The sequence below is a fragment of the Anolis sagrei genome, chromosome 1 (genome assembly GCF_037176765.1).
Source record: "Anolis sagrei isolate rAnoSag1 chromosome 1, rAnoSag1.mat, whole genome shotgun sequence".
In the NCBI taxonomy this organism is placed as follows: domain Eukaryota; kingdom Metazoa; phylum Chordata; class Lepidosauria; order Squamata; family Dactyloidae; genus Anolis; species Anolis sagrei.
This window is the reverse complement of record NC_090021.1, coordinates 72,455,048-72,468,283: the sequence shown is the minus strand read 5'-3', so window position 1 is coordinate 72,468,283 and position 13,236 is coordinate 72,455,048. Positions and strand designations below refer to the sequence as shown.

At 37.9% G+C, this 13,236-nt stretch overlaps 1 protein-coding gene across 1 annotated transcript in view; it reads left to right on the top strand.

Moving 5' to 3' along the window:
- CCDC170 (coiled-coil domain containing 170) overlaps nt 1-13,236 on the top strand; it is a 77,115-nt gene that overhangs the window by 33,378 nt on the left and 30,501 nt on the right. Inside the window, exon 5 of the mRNA XM_060753571.2 lies at nt 7,872-8,057. Coding sequence (XP_060609554.2) covers nt 7,872-8,057 — 186 coding nt within the window. The remainder of the gene's footprint in view (nt 1-7,871; nt 8,058-13,236) is intronic.

The following is a 13,236-nucleotide window of genomic DNA, read 5'->3' as shown; positions in this document are numbered from 1 at the left end:
TTGGAAAGATGGAAGAGGAATAATTACAGGGACTAAGTGTCTTTTTTCCTGATGATCACTTATACAAACGTTAATTCCTCTTTGCTTCCAATTCTCAGTTTAGATTACTGTTTACTGTGATAAGCCAAAGCTGAGGGAACTGTGGTCTATTCTAACCAACATTATCTAACTTCAGACAGGATCAGCTTTGGTTTTATTCAACAAGAAGTAGAATGTGTTAGTCTTTAGCTCACTGCAGCTGATTACCAATTGCCTATATGATTAGCTTAATGTCTTAATGGTAATCAAGCAATACAGAAGAGAATGGAACATGTGGTTCCCCAAATGTTTTGGACTTCATTGAGGAACATGAAATTGTAATCATGTAGTCTCTGGGCCTTTCCACACAGCCTTATATCCCAGAATATCAAGGCAGAAAATCTCACATTATCTGAGCGTGGACTCAGATAACCCAGTTCAAAACAGATATTGTGGGATTTTCTGCCTTGATATTTTGGGATATTGGGCTGTGTGGAAGGGCCTTCAGTTTATAATATTTGTGAATTCTTGGAGAACAAATGTGGTTCTATTAACAGGAGGTGGGCAAATTCTGTACTCATCTTCAAAAGGGGACAAAGAGGACTTGGACAACAATGAAAGGTCAACTTTACATCAATGCAGAAGAGCATCCAGAACAGATCTTTAAACATTCATTGTGTGAGCACGATAAAAGGAATGCTGTGATTAAGAACCAGAGTGGTGTTTTTTATATAAAAAAGTCATGCCAGAATCACCATATTTTTAAATATATGTAGTTTCAGAACGGGATTATATGAGTCTGTCCTGCCATATAATGCAGTTCAATGCAGTTAAATTGCATTCTGAAACTGCAGTATATGGCAATATAGATGAGGCCTATGTTCATCAAGTGTGCCCATTATATAGTTGTGTATTAGCTAGTCAGGGCCCTTCCACACTAGTCCAAATGTGAGTGAAATCAGCGCTTGTAAATGGTGATTTCATCGCATTTAGAAACCACACCAAGCAGGTCTCTGTGGGTGATTTGCCCCCCCCCCCCAATAATTTGGAATCGGCACAAAGGATATGGCAACTGCCCACCTACTCCCTGTTTCACCACAAAATCTACTTTAAATGCCTCAAGAGACACAAGGCTTCCACTAAGCTCCTGTTGCATCAAAATGATGCCAGGGGCTCTGGAGAAGAATTTCCTCAAGCTCCAGGCACATCCCTTTGGGCCAAGAGCGCTGCAGAAGCCTTGTGCCACTTGAGGCATTTAAGGTAAGTTTTAAGGTGAAAGGGAAGCAGGGAGTGGGGGGATGGCATTGACATCCCTCCTCTCCCAGCTGCCTGAGCCCACAGATGCAGAATAGCTGTGGGGACTGCCCCCTGGGATCCAAAGAATGCAATCTCCAGGAACCCTATATCTCGAAAGATGTTTTTTTTTAACCAGATTTATTCCAGATTAAACTGCCTTAGCCCTCTTGACCGCATTATAGGGCAGTGAAAATGAGGTCTTAAATGTGGTCTAGACTATGCTACTCTTAACATAAATTTATGACTGGTCAGTGTACTGAATACAAAGAATACTCTTTGTCAACCTGAAAGGAAATGATAAATGTGGGTTCTGTTGAATTTTATTCTGGGTCTCTAGTCTTTTTCATCATTTTAGTAAATGATTTGGATGAAGAAATAAAATACATAATTACATTTCCAAATGACACCAAAACAGTGAGGAATGCCTGCTGCCTGATATCTAAGAAATCAGAATTAAAAAATTTTTTGTTGATTTTTTAAAATGGAATTTTGTTGGTTATTTGCTAGCGCTGATTTGGATTCCTGCAATAGCTCAGGGTTATTTTAGATGTCACCCATTCCAACTGTATGCTTCTGTGACCTGCCAAAAGCTTGATTCTTCACAATCAATTAAAAATTAGGGAGCTGTAGACATGTATATATATGCATGTATGTGTATATATCCTTGTGTGTGTGTGTGTGTGTGTATATATATATATATATATATAGAGAGAGAGAGAGAGAGAGAGAGAAAGTTTGGTTTTTGTTCTATGTTCTTGTCTTCCTTTTATTGTCTATTTTTATTTCTTCTTCAATTTTTTTCTTTCTTCTCATTACTCTTTTTCCGATTTATGACTTATAAACTAGACATGTGATTTTATCTTATCTTTATATATTTGAAAACTTAATAAAATTATTTTAAAAAAATTAGGGAGCTGTAGTTCAAAACATCTGGAGAGCAAAGTATTTCCCACTTGTAGTTTAAGGATTAAACAATAGAAGTGAGACCCAGAGAGTTCCTGCTTTTTCCTTTCTCTCATTTTTACTTATGTGAGATAAGTTGCATGTTCACTTATGTTGGCCCCATGGATTTTATAGGTAAGAAATATTCAGAGGTGATTTTCAATTTCCTTCCTCTGAAATATAGTCTACAGCACCTGGTCTTTGTTAGGAGTCTCCCGTTCAAGTACTAACCAGTCTTCAAGATCAGACAAGATCTGCTGCCTTTAGAGCAGTGGTTCTCAACCTGTGGATCCCCAGGTGTTTTGGCCTTCAACTTCCAGTAATCCTAACAGCTGGTAAACTGGCTGGGATTTCTGGGAGTTGTAGGTCAAAACACCTGGGGACTCACAAGTTGAGAACCACTGCTTTTGGGTGTTTAGGACCATTGCTACTTACCAAACTTAAAAGCTGATAACATGATAAAAGATGGGGATTTTACACCTTCTGTTCAGAACATGAGAATGTGTGCAAGTGGCTGTGGTTAGGTAAACTTTTAAGAACCCTTGAGCAATTATTGACTTTTTAATATTTTAGATAAAATATAAACATATACTACTTACCCATCCATCCAACAGAGTAACAAAAATGTGAATAAAGTGTGGGAATTTAAAGGTCTAATTCTCTTTGCTTGCAACTTTGTTTGATCTTTTATCTTAAGAAAAAAGAAGGAAAAAGGAATACATTGTGTCTAATTGTGAACAGGGACTTTAAGCCAGACATCTATGCATCTACATCTGTGTTTTGCACCAAAGGCAATATTCAGATATTTTAGGTTTACAGTCAAGTATTGTTCCATGTAGCTATAGATTTCTATCTATAAAACCATGTCTGATTATGATTTTGGGGTTAAATGGGTTTTGGGAAGTTTTGATGTATTTATAAATATGTTAAAGGCTGTTTGACCAGCAAAACATATAGAAGTAAACCTAAGAAAAGCAGGAAAGGGCCTGGTTACTGATGAATCATAGATTTCATGCTGTACCTCAACATTTATGAAAAGCTACTGTGCATACAAAAGTTGGTGCAAATATCATTCTGCATGAATAACGGAAGGTTTTAGTTCTCATAAAGAAAGTCTCATCATGTTCCCTGCAATATTGTATGTAGCAAGCTGGCTGATGCAGAATAATAGTGCCGTAGAGGCATGACTTGGGAAAAGGACATAAAAACAGCATGCATGCCTAAAAGGGTTTGCGAAGTCTTATAATTCTTTTTATGTTGTGTAACATGGCTGTGACAAAAAATTGTGTTTCATCTCCTTTTAGCACTCTGTACCAAATGAGAAAACACTTCATCTTCTGTTTGCAGAATGTTTTAAAGTTTGCTGAATACCAAGAAAGGAACTCATGACTCTTTGATCTGAGTTATCTCTAAAAACTGAAGCCATTCATCATGACATGCTAATTAGTTAACTTGTAAAAGGCACTGTCTCCACTTGCTTTACTCAACTGATTAACACTTCCCCATCCTTTCTGTTATATCATGTTTTCCAGCAGACTACAAGAAAACGTCAGTTATTTACCTTTAGTTTTGCAGGTAATGATGGAGACCAGGTGCACTTTAAAAAGTGTAACTCCAGATATCTATCTATCTATCTATCTATCTATCTATCTATCTATCTATCTATTTTTGGATAGCATAGGGAAAGTTTACTGTTTCCTTTGCTTTCTGTGCCCCTGTTCAGAAGATTTCACCTCATTTTCTGTCCCTGTGATAATTGGATTTTGGAAAAATTTGGCTTGTTGTGGAAAGAAGGATTGGTGAGAAAGCTTCAGTGGAGACCCCTTTCCCCCATGATAACTCTTCCAGGAGTGAATTTCCCTTCTGAGGGGTAGATTTCTCTCACTTCCTGTTGTCTCATCCTCATTTGTAACTATGGGGTTTGGGTCCCACCTATCTTTGCGATCGCATCTCCTTCTATGAACCGGCACAAACGTTAAGATCTTCAGGGGAGGCCCTTCTTTCGCTCCCATCACCATCACAAGCACGGTGGGTGGGGACGAGAGAGAGGGCCTTCTCGGTGGTGGCCCCCTGCCTCCGGAGCGCCCTTCCTGGAGAAAGAAGACAGGCCCCATCCCTCCCCTCCTTTTGTAAGAGCCTGAAGACCTGATGGCTTAAACAAACCTTTGAGAACGACTAGTTCTAGCTCTGCCCCAGATACTGTTGAAATTGGCCATATCTTTTTCTACCAATTACCCAGGTCACTTTCTTCTATTAGGCCCTAGAAATGTACAGCCATAGACTCTGCCTAATTTCCCGGGCCCTCTAAAATTGCCCAGCCTGGCCTTTTAAACTGCCTTGAATAGGCAGAATTATTTTAAATATATGTGCTATTGTGGTTTTTAATACTTATATTGTCTTGTTAATTTTATGTTAATGCTGTTTTCTTTGTATGTATTGATTATGTTACTTGGAAACCACTCTGAGTCCCCTTGGGGAGATAGAGTGGTATATAAATAAAGTTTTGTTGTTGTTGTATTTGTAAGTTGAATTTTTGCAATTCAGGGACTGCCTGTATACAAAACTGCAGATAACAGTGTACCCTTTTAAAATGAAGTACTTCCAGCTCAAGAATACCATAGAGTCATGCCAAAGAACCTAGAACTGGATAATTAAACTTTGGGTGCTACTCCTGTAGAAATGGGTCCATACCGACCTACAGTCAGAAATTAAGGTACTGGTGACATCATTTAGTGCTTTAAATGACATGGAACATCAATGATTGAAATAGCATCTCTTCCTACATATGAAGGTTGAACGAAAAATAATGCCTCCACCTTCGTAACTCTTCAACAGACAGCAGTACTGGTATGCGGCAAGTACTGGCTTGTTCATTAGATTCCCCTCTACAGTTCCATTTTGGCAGGAAGCCTTACCATTGAACAGTCGTGTTGTTAAAGTGCGACATATGGAACCCTGCACAGACGGTCGGTCAATGTGACTTAAGCAACGTGCAGTCATTGAATTCTTGACAGCAGAAGGTGTCACCCCAAAGGAGATCAATCAGAGAATGCAAGCTATTTATGGTGATTATGTTGATGTGAGTACTATGCATCGCTGGGTGAGTAAGTTTAAAATGTTGAGGTGGGAACATCTGACTTGCGTGACAAAGAGTTGGACATCCTGTAACAGCAACGACCGAGTTTCACAAGCAAAATGTTGACAGATTGATTCAGAGCGATCGTCGTATCACTTAGAGAGAAATTTCAAGCCTAATCGGCATTTCTGCTCCCAATAATGAAAGAAGATCTGCGGGGACATCATTATGCTTCTGATGAAGACGTTGAGAGAACTGTGAGACGCTGGTTGCAGAAACAGAGTGTCAACTTCTTTCATGACGGCTTCAGAAAACTTGTTTATCGTTGGCAGAAATGTATCCAATTGTCTGGTGATTATGTGGAAAAGTGAATAGTGGTAGTTAAAAAGCACATTCTAAGGATTATTTCTGAGTTTGATTTATTAAAATGTTCCCATCCAAACCCAAGTAACGAAAGTGGAGGCTTTACTTTTCATTCAACCCTTGTATATCTTCCCCTGGACTGAGATCTGACAGAATTACATTTCTTTAATGTCATGGATTTTTATGTCCAAGGGGTGTCCTAGAACTAAATTACAGTGGATACCAAGGACTCACTGTATTCCTCTTATGCCTATTTTTGACAGTCAGACCTGGCTATGATGAAACATACATTAATTACATCATGTTGAATTCCCGCAGAGTGGGTTCATTTTGATTACTTTTAAAATCTCCAGAAAGTAATTGGTTGGGAATTCTGCTACAACGATGTTGATGAACACTATTTTGCAGGTTGACATCATACCAGCCCTGTGATTTCTGCACTAGTTTCCATTTTGTTTCTGTGTTTAATTCAAAGTATTGCTAATGACTTTTTAATAAATGAAATCACTTGAATCCAAGATACGTTAAGAGATTGCCTTCTCCCATATCATTCTGTTGCTTCCCTGAGATCTTATGGAGTTCCCTGTTTCTGTGTGCCTACAAGTGTGATGAAGACATGGGAGATAAAAGAAAAGAAAGGGTGTTCTTATGAATGTATCAAGAGGCTAGACATGAACCCTTTTTTACTGTAATATAAGGAAGTTTGTTGTAAAAACTTCCTTATATAAACAGACATTTCAATTTAATCAGCAGGAGAGAAGCCATCTCCTCATTACTATAATTTTGCTTAAACCTTTTCCTCAGTGATTCACCTCTCCACTTCACCCTTCTGCTGTCAGATTTTAAACTGCCTTCCTGCCAAAGGGGATTTAAAATCTGGCAGTAGAAGGAGTGAAGTAAGAAGCTAGGTTGGTGATGAAAGGGTTTAAAATCTGATAGAGTTTTCATGTAGGAAAGTGGTAAATGGTTTGAGGGCGTAGTTCTCTTAACTCTGAGAGTGTAGAGGAAGGCAACTGTATAATCAAACATGGACCTTGGATTTCAGAAATGCTGATTTTAAGAAATTTATAGGTGAACTTCTTAAAATCCCATGGCCTGATATTCTAAAGGAAGATGACACCCAGGAAGGATGGTAATTCTTGAAGAGAGACTGGCAAAACACGCAGTCACAATTACATGGAAGTAGAAGGCTTGAAAACATCTGAAAAAGCCAATGTAGTTGTAAAGCAAACTCAAGGAAGAAGTACAAAGATAATACAGTATGTATAAACAACAGAAGGAACGAAGGATGGATCACCAAAGATGAGAAGTGTAGGCCAAGCTTGCAGGAATAGTATAAAAGCCAAAGCGGTAAATGAGCTGAGACTGGCTCAGCAGGTCAGGAGCGACAAAAAAGTGTTTCTTTCAGACATATTGGATGGAAGAGAATGACCCAGCAGACAGTAGGGTCGGAGTTCATTAAGGATGGCGAATGTTTGCAGATACAACAAATAGGTAGATCTATCTACTCTATACCCATCTTCCTTCAGTTTTCTTTCAAAAATGAATTGGGTGCTTCCATGCTTGACAAAATACCTGAATAACAAATCAAATTTGATTGGTAATTATTTAGGAATGACTTATCTAACTTAAACGTGACTGAATCCCAGAGTACTAAAGGAACTTGCTGCTGTATCCCAGGCCAAGATCCAGTTTCTTTAGCCATTTCCATTAAAGGTTAACCAGCAATAGTCAGTTTGAATCCCAAAGGCCAAGAAGGAGAATAACTGGCATGTTCCACCCCTGTATTAAACAGCAAAATTCTGCTTTTTTTTTTTTGCCATTGATGTCTAAACATATTGGCAAAAGAAAGAGGTTTAGACATCTCTGGTGCAATAGGCAGTTACAGTTACCCCTAATTGTTCCAATATAATCCTATTTTGTTCTTGTATTGTCACCATAATGTTAGTGAGATTGCTCTAGAATAAATGAGATAGATTTTTAATGCTAAATTGTTATTTAATTCATGCCTAACTTTCCTGCAGTGACATTTGAAAGAGTCAAATTGGAGTTGTCTTGTGTTTTTTAAAAAATTACAAAGAAATAATTATAATTTGATAAGTGATTACATTTAAACATACACAGAAAGATATATTGATATATTGGAACCCATTTTAACTATTTACCCTGCTTTCAGGTGGGTGACATGTGTAAAGAAAATGCAGTGCTGAAAGGACAAATTGCTACACTTAAGGAAACCATCAATGTTCATGAGGTGGAATCAAAAGCTAATAGAGAAACCATCACACGGCTTGTCTCAGAACTGAGCAGAGAGCAGAAGAAATCAGCAGCTTGCTCTCAGGATGTGGAAAAGCTAAGTGATGTATGTCCATTCAATATGCCTGTCATGTGGAAGTAGGTCTTACTTTGCCTATACACACAGTTCAATCTACTTGGTTAGTGGTGTGTGGAAATCTTCAAAAATATATTGCAGAACATTTTCTTATGATTTAACTAGTCAAAGAAAGTGGAGAACAGTAATCAGAACTTCTTCAGGTGCCTAATTTGCATATTCTAATTATGCAAATTGACCAAAAGTTCATTCTAGCAATTCAAATTAGATACATTAATTGTTGCATTTTTGTCACCCACTATGCTTCAAACTTCATACCATTTTTTTACATTACAACTAAGCAAGCGAATATAATGTTTAATGTGCTGATCTTGGAACAGGGAGAGTGGAGTCCAAATCTCTGCTGAATTATGAAATTAGCTATGGGATTGTGGGCTACAGGCCCGTAGCCAGGATTTTGTTTTTTTTGGGGGGGGGGGGTTGTTTCGGGGGGGGGGGTTCTGAGTTTGGTTCGGGGGGGTGGGCTGAGTCTGAGTGAAAGAGAGTCTACCCTAGCAAACCTTTTGTATTGTTATCCCAATACCCCCATGCATATGGGATATATTGAGTGTAGTGATCAGACCATGATATGAATAAACATAGCAGTTTAAATAATGCACCAGTAAGGCCTTCTCGCGGACCACCACCCTTGAATCCTTCTGATCCAGCCTAAAAACATGGATTTTTAAGCTGAGGTGGTCCCATGTGAGGTTCACACTTTAGCACTTCGGTTGTGATTTGAAGGCAGCTAGCTTTAACTGCAGGTGGCCTACGTTTTAAGCTGTGTGCTTTTTTTAAAGAAATGATGTCTTAGTACTGGTCATTTTTATAACTTTTATGTGATATTGTTTTGTACTCATGTACTGTTTATGTTATATACTACACTTGTAGTGCCTTGTAAGCCGCCCCAAGTCCCTTCTGGGAGATGGTGGCAGAATATAAATGATGATGACCTTTTCATCAAATTCTGCACCATTTTCCTAGAGTTACTCTCTGACCTGTTGGGAAAAGGATTTTCTCTGCTTCACATAAAATGGGGATAAAATGGGGTAGAAGAGAACCAGTTTGAGCCCATCGGAAGAAGGGGATATAAATGTAACTAATAACAGAAATACCCACGGCAATCACATTGAAATCATATGAAGATGAGTTGGTGATTTCTCCAAAGTTTCCATCAAATGCTAAAATGAGCAATTTGCATTTGAGTTGAAATTTAACATTTAAAATTGAAAAGTTACTTGCTTCTTCTACAGATCAAGCAATGACTGTTATCACAAAATAACCTAAAATATACATTATTTTCTCATCTATAACTTTCATTAAAAAACAGCACTTTCCTGTCTACAGGCTCCATATTTGTAGGACTGTATGCGTTTTATACTACCTCAGCTGGGACTCAGGATACATAATTTGATTTTTTTTTTGGATACATAATTATCTGTTTGATTTCAGTTACAAAGCAGAAATGTACTCAGTGTATTTTAATTCAGGGGCCTTTCAAAGTGCATTCTACATAATGGCGGTAACATAAGGAAATGTTTTTGTCCATCCCAAACCAAAACACATGTAGGACTGTAGTGATTCTCATTTTTTTTTAAAGAAGACGAATAATTGCAGGAACAGGAGTTCAAACCTGATATGAAAAGAGAGTGAATAAACAGAAATGTTCTTGAACCACCCAGCTGATCTGGTTTAAATTACATTCTGATTGCATCTAATAGATTTGAAAAGAGTGCTTTTAAAATAGGTTATTAAATGGGTTAGTGCTTTTTTAAAAGTACATCTATCATAAGAATCTTATTGGAAACATTCGAGGAACATTTCAGAATATAAAGTTGTATGTATATTTCTTCTGAAAGCATTAACTGTAAATTAATCATTGGAATCGTTCAGGGGAGGACAACTATTGGGGCAGGGGTTACATCACCACATCCTCGAATACTTGAAGGAACTATACATCATTACTACCACAATGACCTAGCAAAGTAACCTTCATTTTCTCTTTTTGGAAAATCTATTCTTGTGAGTGAATTACTGCTTCTGGGAGTTGGGGAATGGCTGGGGAATACGTCCATTGGGGCCAGATTTTGCCCCTTCTTGATAATTATTTTTGACAGTGAAATTATATTACATTTACATTGATAAAGGCCAGAGTTTGGAAGAGTTACTTTTTGGACCAAAGCACTCTGAGTCATCATGTTGGCTCAGGTATCCAAGAAGTAAATTCTTCCAGGCTTCGACAGGAATTTTGCATACCACCTCGGCTAGATGAATCCAAAGTCTGGCATAATCCTATTTAAACTAAATGACATACAGTCCAATACTTGTAATCTGATTACAAGTATTGGACTTGCAATTCTGAGGATAGTACAAGCCAACCAGCCACATTTTACTGTTCACATCAGACGAGATGGCTAAGAATCACATGCACAGAAGGTTATGTTTATTTATACGTTTATTTAACACCCATTCTTATCCCAAAACATAGGCACTGGGTGGCACACAACTGATTTTAAAACAGCCGCAAGGAAACACAATTAAAAGAGAATTAAATACATTTTGTTATTAAAACACAATTGAATTAAAAGCATTTTTAAAAGCACATCAGCATCAAAGTGCAGCACTTTTCTACCCTGTTAAAAGCTCCTTACTCATCCTTTCCTGAGAGCATCAACAAAAACTTTGTCCACATTACCAAGCCATTCAGACTGGAAACTATTCATAAAAAGAAAAGAAAACAGCTTCTGGACCAACTTGGCTCTATGTCTGTTGTGTCATCCTAGTCAGGACCAAATATAGGCAATTTTAATAGCAAAAGGCTTTGTAATCTGATCATAGTGAGTGACTGAACAATGGTCTTAGCCTGTTAGCTAATATGTAATGATATTCGGCAATTAGAAGAACCCAGAGTAACATCTCTATGCAAGTGCAATGATTTTTTAAAAACTCAATGCTAAGGATCTTTAGTGGATGGGGACTACATTCTCTTCTATTTGGGATCTTTGCTTCTCTTTTCTATGAAAGCCAGCAAACTATATGAGGCCACGACTTTACTTTAACTTCCTTATATTGTTTCTTTAGGAAATATTTCCTAATTGTTTGGCCTAATTTTCTTTCTTGTCAACTCTTCTTTCTTCCATTCTCCCAGCAGGTCTGATAAATTGTTTTATTGCCTGCAAAACTGTTTAAAAAAAAACTTGGGTTTTCTTTAAAAGAGATATTAAACTCCTCCAGACTTTCTTCATATAATGTTTCTTCCAAACTTTTATCACCGGTGTTTTCCTTTGAATTCTTCTCCTTTGGTGAATGCTTTGAATGATGGTGCCAAGAACGGGATATTATGCCCTTTCACAGAAGGAAGCTAACAATCTGGAATGCTTGTTGTGCTCTCATTAAAACCATGCTGACTGCTTGTAATCATACTGCTTTTCTTTAGGCATTTCAAATAAACCTGAATCCCAACTAATATCCTCATGGCATTTTCCACTAAGTTTTATTCTATAAATATGTCCTACATATAGGGAAATAATATCCCCTGTATGTGTACCCAATATGCAGTGAATATGACTGTTTGCTGTATCTTGTACATACAACAAGGCATATTCTCTGTTTCATATCATATGCTTGTATGGAGGATATGTTTTTTTTCTTAAGGAGGAGTAATATGTTCATATGACAATATACACACATAGAAATATTCTAATCAACATCGGTTTGTTGTGCTTATTTTCCCAATCTAGAGTTGATGGAGGTTTGTGTTGTTGTTATCGTTAATATTAGTATTGGGTTTCTGTGAGTTTTCTGGGCTGTAAGGCCATGTTCCAGAAGCATTTTCTCCTGATGTTTCACCCACATCTATGGCAAGCATCCACAGAGGTAGTGAGGTCTGTTGTTTATATATCTGTGAAATGTCCAGGGTGGGAGAAAGAACTCTTGTCTGCTCGAGGCAAGTGTTAATGTTGCAGTTTTCCACAGATATATAAACCTCACTTGCCTACTTTCCAACAGACCTCACAACCTCTGAGGATGCCTGCCATGGATGTGCCTGAAACGTCAGCAGAGAATTCTTCTGGAACATAGCTGTATAGCCCAGAAAACTCACAGCAACCCAGTGATTCTGGCCATGAAAGCCTTCGACAAGTATTAGTATTATTGTTTTAAAACAAAAGGAGTGCTGCATGCAGTCAATTGAATTCAAACATGGGCGGATGCCTAGCAAGAATGGATTCAGAGGAATATCGCAGAGGGGTGGAGATGGAGGCAATATCATAAAGCAGCCAAATTTCAAAAATATAAAGAGGACTTTTAAGGAGTTTGGATAAAACCCTGAGTATTTAATGGTAGAAATTCAAGTTAAACAAACAAATATCTTCAATGATAGAAGAGTTACTCCTGTACCATATGGGACCACTGGGAGAAACAGTCACTTTACATGAGCACATTTAATGCCCCATCTACACTGCCATTGTAAATGTACACTCATACAATGCAGTTTAACAGTATTGAACTGGACCAGACATCCTCAAACTCTGGCCCTCCAGTTGTTTAGACCTCCAGCTCTCAGAATTATTGACCATTGAACAAGCTGACTAGGGCTTCTGGGAGTTAGAGACCCAAAGAGCTGGAGGGCTGGAGTTTGAGGATGCCTGAACTGGATTATATGAATCTACACTGACCATATAATGCAGTTGATTCTATGGTATATTATAATGGGGACTGAAAGGGACCAATTGCCTAAAGCCTTGAGTGTCTGGTGTGGACTGTATTCTACCTCATCACATAGTGAGGAGTAACAGCTCATGCTAAATAAAAAAAGACATTTCCCAAGCTGTCTCTTCCCTGGGTCTGCCACCTCTCAGTTCATTCCTCACCCAGCTGCCTTTTTTTTTTACCCCCAGGTTAAGCAGTTTAGTTATTCAGTAGTTAAGAGAGAATCTGGCTGTTTCTTTGAAGGACTTTGGAATGTTACATTAGTACATGTTTTAATGAAGCCAGGCTGATAGGCTCCTTTGTAATCCATCCTTGCCTGTCCTCCTCTTTCTTGATCCTATCAGTAATGCTTTTTACCTTGTTTCTTTTCTTTTTTACAAACAGATATAATGTAGAGAGTTAATCCTTCTTTGCATAACATATCTATATCTCCCATATTAGGATACTTTCTGCTTCCTTC